We start from the raw sequence: 19,058 nt of genomic DNA on the forward strand, positions 1-19,058 counted from the left end.
TTGGTTTCTGTGAGAGGTAACTTGTTGCTCTCGCAACCATTGTCGATTTCTATGAATTGCACTAATACTTGAAAATAAATATACATATGTATGTACATATACTTATGAACATAAATAATTGAAAACGCCGGGGTTTATTAAGAAATGGAATAAAAACAGAATTAGAAAATAATTTCTTATGGAAACATATATGTACATATGTATATGTACATATATACATGTCATTTAATCAAATTCATTCAAAGATTTGCACCCTAACATAGTCTCCATGTCGATTCCCTCATTGTTCCCGAAATAGACAGTGTGGTACCACTACTTAAAGGAGTAAAAGGTGAAATCAAATACACATAGTCATACCTATTGCCAACAGTAACAAATCCCTCATTCAAGTGATCATAATAGATTCCGTGCATACAATAAACCAGAGCATTGCACATCCCTTCCTTATATATCTGGGCCATGACTTGTATTGATGACACTTCCCTTAGACAAAATTAGAAAAAAAAACAAGTAAGAACGGCGTTAAGTTCGGCCGTGCCGAACTTGTTATACCCTCCACCACAAGTTGTATTGAAGTAAAATGGAATAATTAATTCCTTTTGTGTATGAAGAAGACTTAATACTAAATTTCTGCAATTTCGGTAAAACAATGTGAGGCACCATTCTATAGGGGGCTTTTTCAAAACGTCGATCTATACCGACAAATTTCCGACGGAAAATTTTTAGGCTCAAAGAAGACTAAATACCAAATTTCCTATATTTCGGTAAGAGAATGTGGCTAAAGCATAAAAAATACCGAAAATCAAGAAGTACGCTTCTATGGGGATATAGGAAGACGTGGCACCGTGAGGCACCATTCTATGGGGGCTTTTTCAAAACGTCGATCTATACCGACAAATTTCCGACGGAAAATTTTTAGGTTCAAAGAAGACTAAATACCAAATTTCCTATATTTCGGTAAGAGAATGTGGCTAAAACTTAAAAAATACCGAAAATCAAGAAGTACGCTTCTATGGGGATATAGGAAGACGTGGACCTATACTTATAATACTCTTCTGGAATATTTTATAACTCTTGGAAGACGAAATAACGAATTTCAGCCATTTCGGTTGGATATTGTCGTCACAATCTTCAGTATTACGAAAATCGGGAGGTATCGTTCTATGGGGGCTATATCGAAACGTGGTCCTATACCGACGAATTTTAGTCAGAAATGGGGCAATATGAAAGCATGGACCTGTACAGACATTTTTCTGGCGAACAGTTTTATATCACATTGAAGACTAAATACCAAATTTCAGCCATTTTGGTGGAAAATTGAAGACACAACCTTCAAAATACGAAAAATTGGGAGGTACCTTTCCATGGGGGCTATATGAAGGCGTGGACCTATACCGACAATTTTAAAGAGGAAGTTTGAGTACCCCCAAAGAAGATTAAATACCAAATTTCAGCCATTTCGGTGGAATATTGAGGCCACAACGTTCAAAATACCGAAAATCGGGAGGTACCGTTCTATGGGAACTATATGAAGGCATGGACCGATACCGACAAAGTTCTGGGGGAAAGTTTTCTACCACCAACGTAGACTAAGTACCAAATTTCAACCATTTAGGTGTGATAATGAAGCTAAAACCTTCAAAACACCGAAAATCGGGAGGTACCGTTCTATGGGGGCTATATAAAGGTGTGGACCGATACCGACAAAATTCTGGGGGAAAGTTTTTTTACTCCTAAAGAAGACTACGTACCAAATTTCAGCCATTTTGGTAGGATAATGAAGCTAAAACCTTCAAAATACCGAAAATCGGGAGGTACCGTTCTATGGGGGCTATATGAAGGTGTGGACCGATACCGACAAAATTCTGCGGGAAAGTTTTATACCCCTAAAGAAGACTACGTACCAACCTACGTCCTTTTGGTAGGATAATGAAGCTAAAACCTTAAAAATACCGAAAATCCGGAGGTACTGTTCTATGGGGGCTATATGAAGGTGTGGACCGATACCGACAAAATTCTGAGGGAAAGTTTTATATCCCTAAAGAAGACTACGTACCAAATTTCAGCCATTTTGGTAGGATAATGAAGCTAAAACCTTTAAAAGTACCGAAAATCGGGAGGTACCGTTCTATGGGGGCTATATCAAAACGTGGACTGATATATCCCATTTTCAATACCAACCATTCTGCAAGTAATAAAAACTTCTGTACCAAATTTTGACTCTCTATCTTTAAAATTGCGAGCTGTATCTTGATTTCAACAGACAGACGGACGGACGGACAGACGGACCTGGTCAAATCGACATAGAATTTTATGCTGATCAATAATATATATACTTTATAGGGTCTCCGACGAATATTTCGATGTGTTACAAACGGAATGACAAATTTAATTATACCCTCCATATGGTGAAGGGTATAATTATGTATGCAGGAATTCATGAAGTCCGTAGACTAAACAAGTAGGATAAGCGTTAAGTTCGGTCGGGCCGAACTTTTTATACCCTCCACCACAAATTTCAGCCATTTCGGTGGATTAATGTGGCCACAACCTTTAAAATACCGAAAATCGGAAGGTACCGTTCTATCGGGGCTATATGATGGCGTGGACCTATACCTACAAATTTCTGGGGGAAAGTTCTATACCCCCAACGAAGACTAAATACCAAATTTCAGCCATCTCGGTGTGATAATGAGGGCAAAACCTTCAAAATACCGAAAATCGGGAGATATCGTCCTATGGGGACTATATCGAAACGTGGACCTATATAAACATTTTGTGGAAGAAATATTTCTTAGCCTCTGGAAACACAAAATACTACGTTACAACCGATTCTGTCGTCAAATGGGACTAATACATTCAAAATATATTAAAATGACGCGTACTTTATATGGGGCGCTATATGGGGGTAATACCAAAACGTGGACCTATATAAATCAACTTTGGTAGGAATGTTTTTTGGCCTCTGGAGACACAAAATACCAAATTATAGCCAATTCGGTGGTAAAATGGGACAAATATCTTAAAAATTCCTTAAAACGACGACGCGTCACGCGTCATTTTGTATGGGGGCTATACGAAAGCGTGGACCTACATAGCCCGCTTTCAATACCAAAAGTCCTACGTACAAATAATAGATTTTCCCAAAATTTCATCCACCTACGTCAATCCGTTCGGACGCTAGATTGATTTCCACAGACGGACAGACGGACGGACATGGCTATATCGATGTAGAATTGCACGCTGATCAAGAATATACAGTCGGACCTCGATTATTCGTGATGGTCGGGACCGGAGGCATTACGGATAATCGATTTTCACGGATAATGGAGGCAATGTTTTTATGCAGTTTTTGAACATATTTTTAAGTAATAATGGCATAGTATTGTACAATAACACTGTGCAACACTGGAAATGCAAACAACTTCTAATGGACATTTTCTGAAAGTACATATTGAGACTACAAAAACCTTAATTGGGTTTTGTGTTCTTAGATCGGGTTTAGATTTTATGGCCTCATATAAACCGACCTAAACTGAGCCTTTTTTAGAGTGATCGGATCCTTATCTCCGAAACTAATAAGAATTTTGCTTTGCAGTCTTCAGCATATTGTAGCCCTAAAGTAGTAGAACTTATGTGTCAAACAGATGAACAAGGAAAAGCTGCATCTAGCTCATCAAACTCGTTAAAATATAGAAAAGTTTACATAAATTCTGAAATTCTGGTCAGTAACAACTGAACTGTTGGAAGTTGAAACAAGTAACCATTGTAAAAGTTTTTCAAATAATGTGACCATCAATTCTTCAGAATATTCTGAAACTCTAAAATTGTTATTTCACGTTGTTTAAGGGGTATTTCATAACATACCTTTTACAAAACTTATTTCAAACAATGTTCACACGGGCTGTTTATTCTCATGTTGGGGATTTCAATGAGTAATTGAAATATTTACCAAATTGTTGTTGAAAAATTTGCTATAAACAAGGCGAAAGAGGCATTTTACAACAATATAATGTTCTGAAGAGTTGTGTATTACATTCCAAAGAATATTTTCCCAAAAGGTAACATTAAGAAAAATTTAACATTTTGGGAGATACACGCGAAATATACACAAATTATAGAATTTTTAGATATATTATAAAATTTGAGGCAATAAATGCAGTTTTTCGAGTTCACTATTCCTCCAAATATTCTCTTCTTGCTCTTATCTACAAGTTTGCTGCAGATGTCAAAACAAGATTCGTATTGGTTTCAGAGATACAGCCCCGATTTGTTTTAAAAATTCGATTTTTAACCATGTTTAGATGAAGCCATAAAAACCGAACCCGATCTAAGAAAACAAAACCCAAATATGGTTTTTGCCTATTGGTCCTCTACTTTCATAAAATTCTGAACAGAAGTTGTTTGCACGCGATTGGCTCAAAAATGTTGCACAGTGTAATAATAGAGACAGTAATTTTTGTTAAAGGTAATCTACAAAATTTTAGAAGGATACATAATACCATCTTCAGATTCATCTGAATTTACTTTGTCCCATGGTTTTTGTAATACCATTTTTGTGTAATATGGGAGAATTTCCAGTTTTCTTTTGATTATCTTTTGTTTGCGTAATTAAATTTATTGGAAATTGAGCTTTTATTCCCGGATAATAAAGTTTATAACGAAAAATATAGGAAATGGAAAAAAGACCAACATTTCTTATTTATCCCGGATAATGGAGGTTCCCGGATAATCGATTCACGGATAATCGAGTTTCAACTGTATATAGTTTGTGGGGTCTACAATGATTATTTCGAGTAGTTACAAACGGAGTGACAAACTTAATATACCCCCATCCTATGGTCGAAGGTATAAAAAGTTAGTTTCTCCAACGCCTTAAAATGGCATATATATCATTACGTATTCGTTTTTATTTGTTGCAAACAATTGTTTATCTTATGTCAATTTGTTAAATTTAAAAATGCAATACCCATCAATGATTTACGCCTCTTAATAATCAAACATTTCACAAAAAACTTTCAAATGTCATTTCACACTTCCATACAAATAGCTAATCTGTACCAAAGAAAATACAAAATTGCTCTAATTAGTAATTGAATACAAAGTTTTCCTGTTAGCACTGAAATTAGTTTTGTTTATTTAAAAAAAAGTCAAAACAAATGTTGGCATACTGTTGTTCTTCCTGCATCGTACATTTTAGAGTTTATGTGTGAATAGTATGTGAGCAAATTGCATTTTATTTTCGTACCCCCGGCAGCCTATAGTCTAACAAGGGTATCGAAATAATGATAATCGTCAGAATAGACTCCAAGAGTGTTTGGACGAAATCACTTTCAAATAATATGGAGTTATAAACGATTGTTGTGCACTATAACTCTCGAATAGATCAACTGGATCCTAATTTTTATTCACCATCCCCACAAAAGTTCAAAAATATTCGCTGAAATGGTACGAAGGGAGTAACCGTTTTGGTCTAAACTTTTAACATAGTAACATTTCTTGCAAACATATTAAATTAGTTTCGAATATGCACTATATCGGTTCACTCCCTGGGACCACAATTTTCACAAAAAGACATGATTCGAATCGTTTGTTTTTTTTTTTTGCTGCAGGTTGTCTTCGCGACTCCTTCTACCAAGGTAGAATTTTTTGTAATTCCATACTCACTTCCTTCCAAAAGCTCTAAAAACCCCTGCCATCAACTATGTTCAGTTTAAGACCTGTTCGATGATCGTTTTAAAATTTTATCACATACACTCCTTTTGATCCTATTTACATCGATATAATGAATTTCGTGGCCACATGTATGTCTCCTGGTCGTAAAGCTCCTTTGGTGGGCAACAAAACAAATATACTTAAAGCCGAGTATAGAGTATTTCCAAAGGCTCACTTTCATATTTTGGTATATAGCCAAAACGGAATTCACTTTGTTTACACATAAGCTGGACTTCATTTGATTAATTTTTATGGATCGAATTTCTATTGCCATTCACCCCTGAAATCCGATGCATTCAGAAAACGGAAATGTACAAAACATTGTACTGTCCATACTTCCTGGATAATGATCAAAAGCTCTAAAAACTCCTGCCAACACCAAGTAATACTATGTTTACATTTACGAAATCCACTCGATTTCATCTGTCAATTCCATTGTGTATACGTCAAATGAAAACTCATCTGAAATCTATTGGATTTCATTTGACGTTTGAGCAATGGAATTGACAGTTGAAATCAAGTGGATTTCTTAAATGTAAACATAGCATAAATTAATTTTAATGGCCTGTTTCGCTAAAGGCCTCGTCACATTAGAGGAATTCTGGCTTAATTCATTAAGTTGCATGTTCTCAATGGCCTGTTTATGTATTTCGAAACGAAAATGTGTGCTCATGAAACACACCCAAACTTTAGTTTTGGAAATATTATTTCCTTTGCTTTTGCTTCAAAACAAAAAACAAATTTCAGTGTTTCTTACGAATTCATTTTCTTAGGCCATGTTTATATTATAGCCTTTTGCAGGGTTAACCTTCTGAATGAGGATTTATTTGACGTATACACAAAGGAATTGACATTTGAAACCCAGTGGGTTTGTTAAATCCGGTTATATATAAACGTACTATTATCGACATACATAAACTGACTGTAAGTCAAAAGCCAAAGCATACGAAAATCGTGTTTCAGCACACATTCAACCGCGTAGATATGCGGCAACCCTACGCGGCTGAATGTGTGCTGAAACACGATTTTCGTATGCTTTGACTTTTGACATAAAGCCAGAAGAACATACAACTTAATGAATTAAGCCAGAAATCATCTTATATGACGAGGCCTTAAGACGATTCAAGTTCGTTCGATATACTAAAAATTTTTTGTTTTTTGAAAAATATTTGATTAGACATTTCCTTATTTTGTTTACATTTACCGATGACACTAACATTACAAACAAAAACAAATTTCAATGTGGTTTTTGTTGAGTTGAATTTGTTGTAGTATTTACTTTATCTAGTTTGTTCTACCATGGAAGCACAGGTAGTATATGTATGCCGCAAAAATTTCAGATCGATCGGAGCAAAATTGGCTGAGATATGACCGTTCAAAGTGAACGCGACCCCAGCAAAATTTGACGGAATGGGTTCTTTGCGATGACGTGATTTCATGTCATCTTTTGCATTGGTTCAAAGGAAGTCGTGAAAGATCCGATCTTTTCATTGGTTTTGAACCAATGCAAAGGAAGTCGTGAAAGATCCGATCTTTTCATCAGCATTTGTACCCATTCCATCGCTCCAATAGAGATGATGTTTGTGTTTTTATTACACACCTGTTTATTTTCATTTTGGTATGTTCCAGTACTGCAAAAATCTACTAATTTTTACTATTTTTTCCGATAACATAAAGGAAAAATTGTTATCGTAGTAAAAAAAAGTATATTCTTGCAGTTTCTGGAACAGACCAAAGTTGTTAGAACTGTCGTCGTGATGTTGTCTTAAATTTCCTGCATATCAAACAACTAAAACTTCTAAACAGTTGGTATTATATGAAGTCCCAACCATCGAGCTAAAAATAGAATCGGACTGCACACATTGCTATTTTAAAAGTTCCCTTGTCTGTTCTAAATCTGACATAGAATGAAATCAATCAAATCTCGCTTCTTGGAATTTGAAACGAAACGAAAAGGAACAAGAATCTGAAAATAAAGAAGAAACTACTTTTGGAAAGAAACAATTAAAAATAAATTAATTAAGCATAAATCAAGATCTATTTATAAGGTCACGTAAGTAGCACAACAACAACTCTATTTTGGCCGAAAATTCTTCAATATGTCAAAATGTTTGTTTACGTTTTCATACAAATTATTCACAATAACAACAAAATTGACAGATTGAAACCAATCAGCTGGTCGTTTTACGCCACCTTATAATTTCATCATGGCATAAATGGTATTTTCCATAAAAAGTCTCTCCTCTCCGTTCGTTACATTTTGTTCTTAGAGATCCCTAAAGCAAGCCGGGTTGTAGATCCCTACATATTTCCGTCACTAAACAAAAGAGTATAAATTACCAAAATGTTGTTAAAAAATAACAAAATTATAAAATAAAAGTAATTTACGAAATAAAAAATACTTAAAGGAGTGCATTTGGAGTCCATGTCGAAATCTGAACTGGTGATGGGAAGATAATTGAAAAAACCTTTTGTAAGATGAAAGAATATCAGTTGCGGAGAACGGAGGAAGTAATATTTTGCGTTGCAGCGGTGGTGATTACATTGCAATTTTGGATGTAAACTTTTGAAAAACTAAACTGATAAATTAATTGTAGTTATTTCATGAATTCGTTTGAATTAATAAAGAGTTTTGTTTTTCATGAAAACCATATTTCAATACAGCATTTCCATTTTCCAAACAAGACATGAAAATTTCATGCCAAGGGGTTGGTGAAAATGACATGCCAAAGCATTGGTTAAAATGACATGTCAAAGCATGGGAAGCATTGGTAGAAATGACATGTCAACGCATTGGTTAAAATGACATGCTTAGGATCCAGAAAAGAACGTCATCTTTTGGGGTCCACGCTCATATAAAATTCATCGATGAAGATGCTAAAAAGATGACATGCTAGATCACTTGCACCCATGATTGAATGTCATCTTTGGCATCGAACATTTTGCTGGGACCCTTTGTGTTTTGTGTGTAGAGGTGCAACTTAAAACACGTTTTTCTCGAAATTACATTTTTGAAGTCGGTGCCAACCATAGCTCGAAAACAAATGGACCGATTTGCATATATTTTGGTGAGCGTATTAAATACATAAAAATCTTGCCTTTAAGCGAGACAGGTTTTTCTTTTTAATTTTTTGTCCGATTTTTAGACAAAAACGTTCAACTTTGACAGATCACAATTTTTTAAAAATCGATTTTTATACCCTCCACCATATGGAGGGTATAATTAAATTTGTCATTCCGTTGGTAACACATCGAAATATTCGTCGGAGACCCTATAAAGTATATATGTTATTGATCAGCATAAAATTCTATGTCGATTTAACCATTTCCGTCTGTCTGTCTGTCTGTCTGTTGAAATCAAGATACAGCTCGCAATTTTAAAGATAGAGAGTAAATATTTGGTAGAGAAGTTTTTATTACTTGCAGGATGGTTGGTATTGAAAATGGGAAATATCGGTCCACGTTTTGATATAACCCCCATAGAACGGACCTCCCGATTTTCGGTATTTTTAATGTTTTAGCTTCATTGTCCTATCCAAAATGGCTGAAATTTGGTATTTAGTTATCGTTGGGTGTATAAAACTTTCCACCAGAAATTTGTTGGTATAAGTATAGGCATTTATATAGCCCCCATAGAACGGTACTTCCCGATATTCGGTATTTTGGAGGTTTTAGCTTCATTATCCCACTAAAATGGCTGAAATTTGGTATTTAGTTATTGTTGGGTGTATAGAACTTTCCACCTGAAATTTGTTGGTATAAGTCCACGCATTCATATAGCACCCATAGAACGGTACCTCCTGATTTTCGGTATTTTGAAGGTTTTAGTTTGATTATCACACCGAAATAGCTGAAATTTGGTACTTAGTCTTCGTGGTGGGTATACAATTTTCTCCCAGAATTTTGTCGGTATCGGTCCACGCCTACATTCAGCCCCCATAGAACGATACCTCCCGATTTGCGGTATTTTGAAGGTTGTGGCATCAATATTCCACCGAAATGGCTGAAATTTGTTATATAACCTTTTTTTTGGGACTATAAAACTTCTCCCTCTAAATTTGTCGGTATAGTTCCACGACTTCATGTAGCCCCCATAGAACTGTACCTCCCGATTTGAGGTATTTTAAAGGTTGTGGCCTAAATATTACCCCAAAATAGCTGAAATTTGGTATTGAAACTTCGTTGGGAGTACTCAATCTTCCCCTTTACATTTGTCGGTATAGGTCCACGCCTTCATATAGCCCCATAGAACGGTACCTCCCGATTTTCGGTATTTTGAACGTTGTGGCCTGAATATTCCACCGAAATGGTGATATAAAACTGTTCCCCAGGTATATGTCTGTACAGGTCCACGCCTTCATATTGCCCCCATTCCCGTATAAAATCCGTCGGTATAGGTCCACGTTTGATCAATATCCCACCGAAATGACTGAAATTCATTATTTAGTCTTCCAAGAGGTTATAAAATATTCCAGAACAGTATTATCAGTATAGGTCCAGGTCTTCCTATATCCCCATAGAAGCGTTCTTCTTCATTTGCGGTATTTTTTTTTTTTGTTTTAGCCACATTCTCTTACCGAAATATTTGGTATTTAGTCTTCTTTGAGTCTAAAAACTTTCTGTCAGAAATTTGTCGGTATAGATCGACGTGCTCCACATTGTTTTACCGAAATTGCCGAAATTTGGTTTAAAGTCCATATTTACATTAGGCAATTTTCCTTGCGGCAATTGTCAGTTTGATGGAGAGGGGTAAGGCATATGGTAACCCTTTGCCTCTCAACACCCTCTCTCACCTACAAACTAACAATTGCCGCAAGGAAAATTGCCTAATGTAAATATGGACTAAGTCATACACGAAAGGAAACTATTCATTCTATTTTACTTCAATACAACTTGTGGTGGAGGGTAGAGTTGTGTCGTTCTTGAACGAACCGATTCCAAGGAACGATTCCGTGAAAATACCGAGCGGATCCATATCCAGCACATTCGTTTATGTCGTTCATTTAGATCCCTGATGGCCAAGACATTGCTGCTTACAAAATTAGCAGCAGAGCCACCATAATTACCTTTACACACAAAATCTACTTACACAAGCTGCGTTAGCGCAAGCATCACAAATTTGCACACACATAACAATCAATGATTCAGTTAGCTCATATCGTTCAGTAAATCATATCTTTTATCTCGTTCTTTTAGCTTCTTTCGTTCATATTCAAAACCACCACCACGTTCAGAATACCAACACCATTTTTCTGCATACAAACAAACTCACACAATCAATGATTCAGTTAGCTGATATCGTTCAATAGGTCATATCGTTCAGTACCTCATGTCGTTCAGTAGATCATATCGTTCATCTCGTTATTTTAGCTTCTCTGGTTCTTTTTGCTTCTTTAGTCCATATTCAAAATCACCACCACCACCTTCAGAAAACCACCACCATTGAATGAAAAAGAGTCAACGAACGAAGTGAACGACCCGGATCTTTTTGGTGAACGGAATGAAAAAGATCGATCCGCTTAATGAACGAGATTGCCCAACACTAGTGGAGGGTATAACAAGTTCGGCCCGGCCGAACTTAACACCGTTTTTACTTGTTTAAATTATATTTCTTTTAAAGCCAAAATGATTAGGTTTTTAAAACGCCCACAAAAATAAACGAAGATCGGCTTTAGGTTAAATCGAGCATTCGTTGGCACCGCAAAACGTTTTTATAACAAAAGGTTTCGTAGGGTTATTTTTCAATGAAAAATCCAAAAGTAGTACAAGATGTGCTCTTCAAGATGAAAGAAAGTAATACTTAAAAATATTGATAGTTTCTTTAAAAAAAAAAAACATGAAAAAATATGTTTTTTGGTCTGCACAACTAGGGATAACCCCTCAATAAAAAACTACTTTGGAACCCCATATTATATAGGTACATGTGCAATAAGTATTAAGGTACTTTTTTGCGTCAAATCTATTTTGAAATATTATTCATAACTGTAAATGATTAATTTTATGCTTAAATGACCATTGATTATGGCGATTGTCATCATTTTAATCTGAAATGGCAAATTCCTTTACTAAAGATAAGATTATGTCAATTTTTTGATAAATTGAACTATTTTTTTTATTGCTTCTAAATCAAAAGGCAAAAGGGCAGAAAGAGAGCAAAACTATACGTTGGAATTTTTTAAGCAAAATTTTGTATTTTTTACAAGTAATACCTAATAGTAATTATAATTTTAAACTAAAATTTCAAATTTATTTTCTACATTTAGATTTTCTACAGATAATACCCTAGACAGACGGCAGAGTTAATTTGCATTAAAAATGTCCTAATTTGAATTAATTTTTCACCCTGACAGACGATAGTATCTGCATTTATGAAACAGCTGTTTGTGTTGTTTCTTTGTACCCAGCAGACCATTTCATAAAGCTTTACAAAAGTTCGCCAAAATATGCGAAACAAATACACTTTCTACCTTTGATCTTTTCACCACGATGAAGCAAAAAAAATTTAATTTATTCGCGAAATGTTTGAGTCTTTTTAATATTATAAAAATATTGCAAAACTTTAAAAAACATTTGAGGAAGATATAATTTTCGATAGAATTGGTATGTTGGGTAATGGCATTTTTTGTGAAAATAAAAATTTGAAAAAGAGATTTGTTAAAAGGCGTGAAAAACGATTAGTTGCTATTCTACTCGCGAAAGACCACTACTTATTTTGAAGAAACGCGAAAATTGCTGATTTGCTTTCCCTTTTTATTTGCTTAAACATGGAAATTTGACAAAAGACAATTGATTTTCAACAGCATTGCCATATTGAAATTGCTTAATTCATTTTAAATTTCCTTTGATTTTGTGCATTAAGAAAGGGGATAATGTTCAAATTAATTTGAATTAAGGCTGTTAATGCAAATTAAGACTGCCGTCTGTCTAGGGTATAAGATATCAACTTTTTAGTAAATTGAAGTAGGTATTTTTATGTGTTTTCTCAATAAATTGTATTGAGAAAACAAAACATCAAGAGATACGCCGGTACTTTCCCCAAATGTCAGAGAGTAGAGAGGACATGAACAAATTTGGAGCTCCCAACATAAAGGGGGGACAAACTTGTTTTTGTACAACAGAAATAAAGATAAACAAATAATTGTAATGAGTCCCAAAATATTATTCCACCAAAAGGAGAAGGAGGGAGCCTATTCTCATCGACATGAAAATATTAATAGCCCCTATATTTAATAGAGAGAGCTCCCCAAATAATTCTCCCCAACATGAATGTGGGGAGCACAACATTTCATGAGTATTCTAAAAACCATGTCTAGTTGTTGTTTTTGTACCGCCAAAATAAAGATAAACAAACCATTTGAATGAGTCATGACGCAAGTACCACCATATGAAAACACATTTGTTATCATGTTTTTGGAATTCACACCAACAAATCACACAGAGACGTTAAACTGAAGACTCACTTTTGCTATAAGTTAAATAATATTTATTGGCCATTCCATAACTGACTTTAGTCAAGGAAAGTTGTATTCAAGTTCAAATTCGGAAGAAGTAAAAACCCGTTTAAACAAAAATGTTCGATTTCAATTTACAATTCGCTCGTGGCGGTGCCCAATTCACTGTTGAACTTTTCGAAAAGCTCCAAGCTGCCACCACCAAGGAAAACATTATTGTATCACCCTTCTCTGTGCAGACCTGTTTGGCTTTGGCCTTTGCCGGTGCCAAGGAAGAGACAGCCGATGAAATTGCCACCGCCATGAAATATGTTTCAAATTTCCCTCCCGAGGTTGCTGAAACTTTCCAATTCGTTTTGGAAAAATACAAGGACAGTGAATTGTTGAAGATTGCCAATAAAATCTATGTTCAAGAAGGACAAGAAATTAAAGAAGATTATGCTGCTGCCACCAAGGAACACTATCATGCTGAGGCTGATTCGGTTAACTTTGCTGAAAATGAAGCTGCTGCCGAGAAAATCAACACCTGGGTAGAAGAGAAAACAGAGGGTAAAATCACAAATTTAATTACACCCGACTGTTTGGATGAGACCACACGTTTGGTACTTTTGAATGCCATGCATTTCAAGGGTGAATGGGAAAAGAAATTCGATGAAAGTCAAACTGAAGAAGATGATTTCTGGATTGCCGAAGAAGAAGCTGTCAAGGTCAACTATATGAATCAAAAGGAAAAATTCGGTTATGGCTATTTTGAAGAATACAATTGCACAGCTTTGGAAATGCCCTATAAGGATTCTGATTTGAGCATGTTTGTAATGTTGCCCCAAGAACGTGAAGGTCTTAAGGATTTGGCTGAGAAACTGAAGGAAGTTAATCTCGTTGATTTGGCTGAAAAAATGAATACCGAAGAAGTTGTGGTGAAATTCCCTAAATTCAAGGTTGACTATTCCATTGAATTGTCCGACATATTGAAAGAGGTGAGTGTTTGAAATGTGAAAAAATAGGAGCAAGTTGAGTTGAAGCATTAAGCTCGGATAAAATTATAATTTTTCCTATATAGCCGGCCTTCGGCCGGGGATTTAAGACTTTCTCCTATGGACAGGAGCCAATCTAGGGAACGGGAACAACATTTTCTTTTAAACTAAAAATTTTCCCTAAGTGGCCGACATTTAACAAGGGAATTTTGGGAACTTCGGAGGCCCATATCTCGGGAAGTATGGACTGCCGCAATAAATGTTATATATATTTGTGATCAGGGTAACGAGACGTACCTGTGGAAAAAATTTGGTCCCGATCCGAGCTTAATGCTTCAGCTCATCTTAAGCCAAAAATTAAAATATGTCCCGCCTGGAATGTTTGTGGAGCAATTATATTTTATGGCGGCGGGTGTGTTATCTAAGTGTTTAAGTGAGGCAATAGGTGTGTTCCATAACTTCACAATTAAAAGTTCTTTCAAATTCTTGCAAGCACTTCTCAGTTATCTTTTACTGAACAAGCATTTTGTACAAATTTGTACAAAGTTTTCGAATAGACCTAATGTGTACTATGCATTTGAATGTTGCTATGGGTCAGGCATAATTAAGGTCGGTCATTTATGGTAACATAAGGAAAAACTGTGTAGCTATGGAAAGAATAGGTTGCTATGGCGTGGTAGTTAATGCTTTGTTTCCGGAGGAGTTGTTAATTTTCTTTTAAGCTTTTTTTCAATTGAGGTCAATTGACAGAAGAGTAATGAAACATTGTTAAGAGGTTATGGAACTGTTTCCTAACGAAAAATGAAAACAAAACATATATGGGGTTATTGTGAACGTAAATTCCCCGTGAGTTTTCTCACTCTCTCTTTAAGATTAAATTAGCTATGAATTTATTAGAACATAGTCCAAATTCTTATTGGCCAATAGTGGAATTTCTCAGACTGTTAGAGAAAGGGACGAGGCTTATGGGAACACTTTATCTCTTAACACAACCTCTCATCTAAAAATTAATAATTGTCTCAAGGAAAATAGCCTAATGTAAATCTGGACAAGGTTGGACTAATCTTTGTAACTATGAATATAACTCCAACATATTTTGACCTCTCTGATATACATACATAGATTATTCTTATTTGATAGATAAGTTAAATACCAAAGTGCGGTTATCTTATGACCATTGCACCACAGTGGCACTATAATATTAACTTCTTAGTTTTTTGAATCATCATCAGGTAATAAATAGGCAAATGCTACAGTTCGAACAAACATTTCGTTGTATGGGTGTCTCTGAGATGTGATAACTCTGTGCATGGAAGGTTCTACAAAACGTCTAGGAACGCAAAATCATATTGCAAGAAATGATATCAGTTTGCATAAGGTCTCTATAAATAGTTTCAATATCTTATCAATCCACCTCTCTCTTTGAAAGAAAACTTTCACAAGAGTGAAGTCAAGAAATGGTAGCCAATTTGGAACACCAAAATATAGTAGCACAGCGATATGATTATAACATTATCTTCTGTTAACCACAAGATAACACAATCAAGTCCTACAATTTAAAGTTTAGACTTAAATTTTTAGCATTGACAGGCAGCAACAACATATTAATTTTTTTACCGCCGATAACAATCCAATATTAAAATGACATCATTTTGTATTTTTTTCAGATGGGCATTAATAAGGCCTTCAGTGATGATGCCGATTTCAGCAACATTTTGGAAAATCCCGAAGGTTTAAGTATTTCCAAGGTATTCCACAAGGCTTCCATTGAAGTCAATGAAGAAGGCTCAGAAGCTGCCGCCGCCACTGGTATGATTATGATGACCCGCATGATGATGATGCCATTACAATTTGTTGCCGATCGTCCTTTCTTCTATTGGATTTGGAATAAGAAAAATATTTTGTTTGCTGGTGCCTTTGTTAATGCTCCAGCTGAAGAATAATTCAGCTTATAAGTTAGAGGCATTCGTCCATGACATAAAATATTCGAAGGGATATTTTATTATTGTTCTTTTGTTGTGCAATTATAAAATTGTTTTATTTCTAATGTAAATATTTATGTGTAGTTAATCTTTAGTAGTTATTACCGTTGTTTTTTTGTATATTGTATTTGTTTAGTAATTTATTAGTAATATAAAAAAATAAAAGAAATGCTTTTATCATTGTCTCTCAAAATATGAAGGTGTGAATATAATTTATTGAAAACGGTTGTTTTCAAAGTCTCCATATGATGAACTTTTGTTACAGATATCGAAAAGCAATTATATTATTAACTAGCAGTCCGCGTTGCTGTATTTTCACCGAGGTTCATCCCTGTACATGCCCTGTAAAATTCAGAAAAATTGATTCAGTAGTTTTGTAGATATAACATTTTTGATAAAGTGGGCGTAAAAGGGTGCGTGGCCAATTTTTCTTTCCATAAAAACCTAAACCCGGGAACATAAGCTAAAGTTATCTCCGGCAAAGTCTCTATGTAAGTCACCTTTGGTGAATGATACGAAGAGGTGAGCAAGTTATCTTAATCGACAATTTGTTAAGCACCCAAAAGATGTCTGAAAGCTAGTTTAGAAACTGCAAATACAACTCTGATTTGATAAATTTGACAAAATGACAGGGCGAAGAGAAGTGTTAGATCTCTTCCTTCTGAGGAGGAGCAAGAATCTACTAATTTTTTATATTTTTTCGATAACATAAAGGAAAATATGTTATCGTAGTAAAAGTAGTAGGTTCTGGAAAAGAGCATATATGAAGTACATAGTAGTGGGATTCTCTAACGTATTTTTTATGTCTGTTCCCAGGGTAGAACAATAAAAGGTAACAGCAAGACACACTGACTGAACTGGGTTGTAACGTTAGTGTCAAATTCCATACGACATTTTATATACATACATATGTATTTATTTTTATTTCGATGCACATAAGGGATATATATTTTTTGACGAAAAAATATATTATTCCGGAAAAAAAACTATTTCCCAGAAAGACTTCATATCTACGATATGTAACCTCCTCCGAGTCCGAACGACGTGCCGCACAATAAAGCACCGTTTATAGAGGCGTTACAACGTTTGTGAGGTATTTTGTTTATTTTGAAAAAAAAATAAAGCCCTAATAAACATTTTCTTTGATTTCAAAAACAAAAGATTGAACCAGCATCTCCTTTTTCAATAAAACATATTTTCAAGAATTCTACTTTCTGCGAGAAATTATGCATTTTGTGGAATGATATGGAAACATTCAAATTGAAAATGTAACGAATTTTCATTCATGTTTACCAAAATATTCTATCAAATGTGAAAAATTACTAGTTTTTTGAATTCCAATAATTTATAGACACTTCCTTATTTTGTTTACATGTACCGGTGACAGTAACGTTACAAACAAAAACAAGTGAGCAAAGGTTATAGTCGGGACGGGGCCGACCATGTGATACCCTACACCACTACCCCTGTGCTTAAGTTTTCACTGGTAAACATTTCTTTTAGGAAATATAATCCGACTACCACCAAACATAATATGCCTCTTTCTCTCTGGGACCCCCCATAAGCAACCATCCGATCAAAATTACGACCTGTAGCTTCATTGCAAAAAATGGAAGAATTGGATGCATTACCGACTATTGTGGTATCTCCCTTGTTTGACCACCTTCGCCAATCTGCTTTACACCACTGTAAAGGTAATATTTTCTTCTTCCATTGACAGGCTTTGCCGTTGGAATACCCATACTAGAAGCCGATATATTCACAAAGAATAAAACTTAGAATTTGTCTCCAAATGAGATTTTCCCCATTCCGACCCCTAAAAATTATCAGACTATCACAAAAATCAATAGGTTTCTCCCTATGTGGGGCCACCATCTATCCCCAAAAATTTCGTCACTATCCGATCAAAATTCCAACTTCTAGCGTGATTATAAAAAATGGAAAAATTGGGTATATTAAACCCCGTTTATATATAACTGGATTTAACAAACCGACTGGGTTTTAAATGTCAATTCCATTGCTTATATTTCAAACAAATCCTCATAAAGTAGGTTAACCCTGCAAAAAGCTCTAATATAAACAGCATATTACTGAATTTTGCAATATCTCGGTTTGCCCATCACCAAACTAAATAGGCTTCTTCCTCTGTGGCAACTCCCAAAAATTCGTGACGATCCGATCAAAATTGCGATCTGTAGCGTGATTACAAAAAAATCGGAAAATGGGATGTATTACCGAGTATTGCGATATCTCTGTTGTTTGAGCAGTTACGACAACCTACTTTACATCGTTGTAGAGGTGATATTTTCTACTTTCCTTGCCTCTTAAAGAAACAGAGATATTGGCTTTGAAAGAAAACGTAGACCCTTTCTCCAAATAAGTTTTTGCCCATTCCGACCCCTGAATATTATCCGACCATCATTAAAATCAGTAGGCTTCTTCCTCTGTGGGACCCCCTTTAACTCCCAAAATTTCGTGACGATCCGATCAAAATTGCGACTTGTAGCGTGATTACTAAAAAATCGGAAAATGGGATGCATTATCGACTATTGCCATATCTCTGTTATTTGACCACCTACGACAACCTACTTTACAACGTTGTAAAGGTGATACTTTCTACTTTCCTTGCCAGGTTTTACTTTTGATATACCTCTTAAAGAAACAGAGATATTGGCTTTGAAATAAAACGTAGACTTTTTCTCCAAATAAGTTTTTGCCCATTCCGAACCCTGAATATTATCCGACCATTATTAAAATCAGTAGGCTTCTTCCTCTGTGGGACTCCCATTAACCACCAAAATTTCGTGACGATCCGATCAAAATTGCGACCTGTAGCGTGATTTCCAAAACAATAGAAAAATGGGATGTATTTCCGACTATTGCGATATCTCCGTTATTTGGTTACCTACGCCGACCTAGTTTGCATTATTGTAAAG

At 35.2% G+C, this 19,058-nt stretch overlaps 1 protein-coding gene across 1 annotated transcript; it reads left to right on the forward strand.

The window, feature by feature from the left end:
* Positions 1 to 12,663: 12,663 nt before the first annotated feature.
* On the forward strand, positions 12,664 to 16,315 carry Spn55B (Serpin 55B). Its single transcript, XM_073957359.1, has 2 exons — positions 12,664 to 14,143; positions 15,808 to 16,315. The coding sequence occupies exons 1-2, from the start codon at positions 13,286 to 13,288 to the stop codon at positions 16,081 to 16,083; spliced, it is 1,134 nt and encodes a 377-aa protein (XP_073813460.1). The 5' UTR covers positions 12,664 to 13,285; the 3' UTR covers positions 16,084 to 16,315.
* The last annotated feature ends 2,743 nt before the right edge of the window (positions 16,316 to 19,058 follow it).

The sequence above is a fragment of the Musca autumnalis genome, unplaced genomic scaffold (genome assembly GCF_047663935.1).
Source record: "Musca autumnalis isolate F117 unplaced genomic scaffold, ASM4766393v1 scaffold_5, whole genome shotgun sequence".
NCBI classification, from domain to species: domain Eukaryota; kingdom Metazoa; phylum Arthropoda; class Insecta; order Diptera; family Muscidae; genus Musca; species Musca autumnalis.

Coding starts and splice junctions, on each gene's coding strand:
- Spn55B (XM_073957359.1), top strand. CDS start 13,286: ATGTTCGATTTCAATTTACAATTCGCTCGTGGCGGTGCCCAATTCACT. Junction 14,144..15,807: donor TGTCCGACATATTGAAAGAG/GTGAGTGTTTGA, acceptor TATTTTTTTCAG/ATGGGCATTAATAAGGCCTT.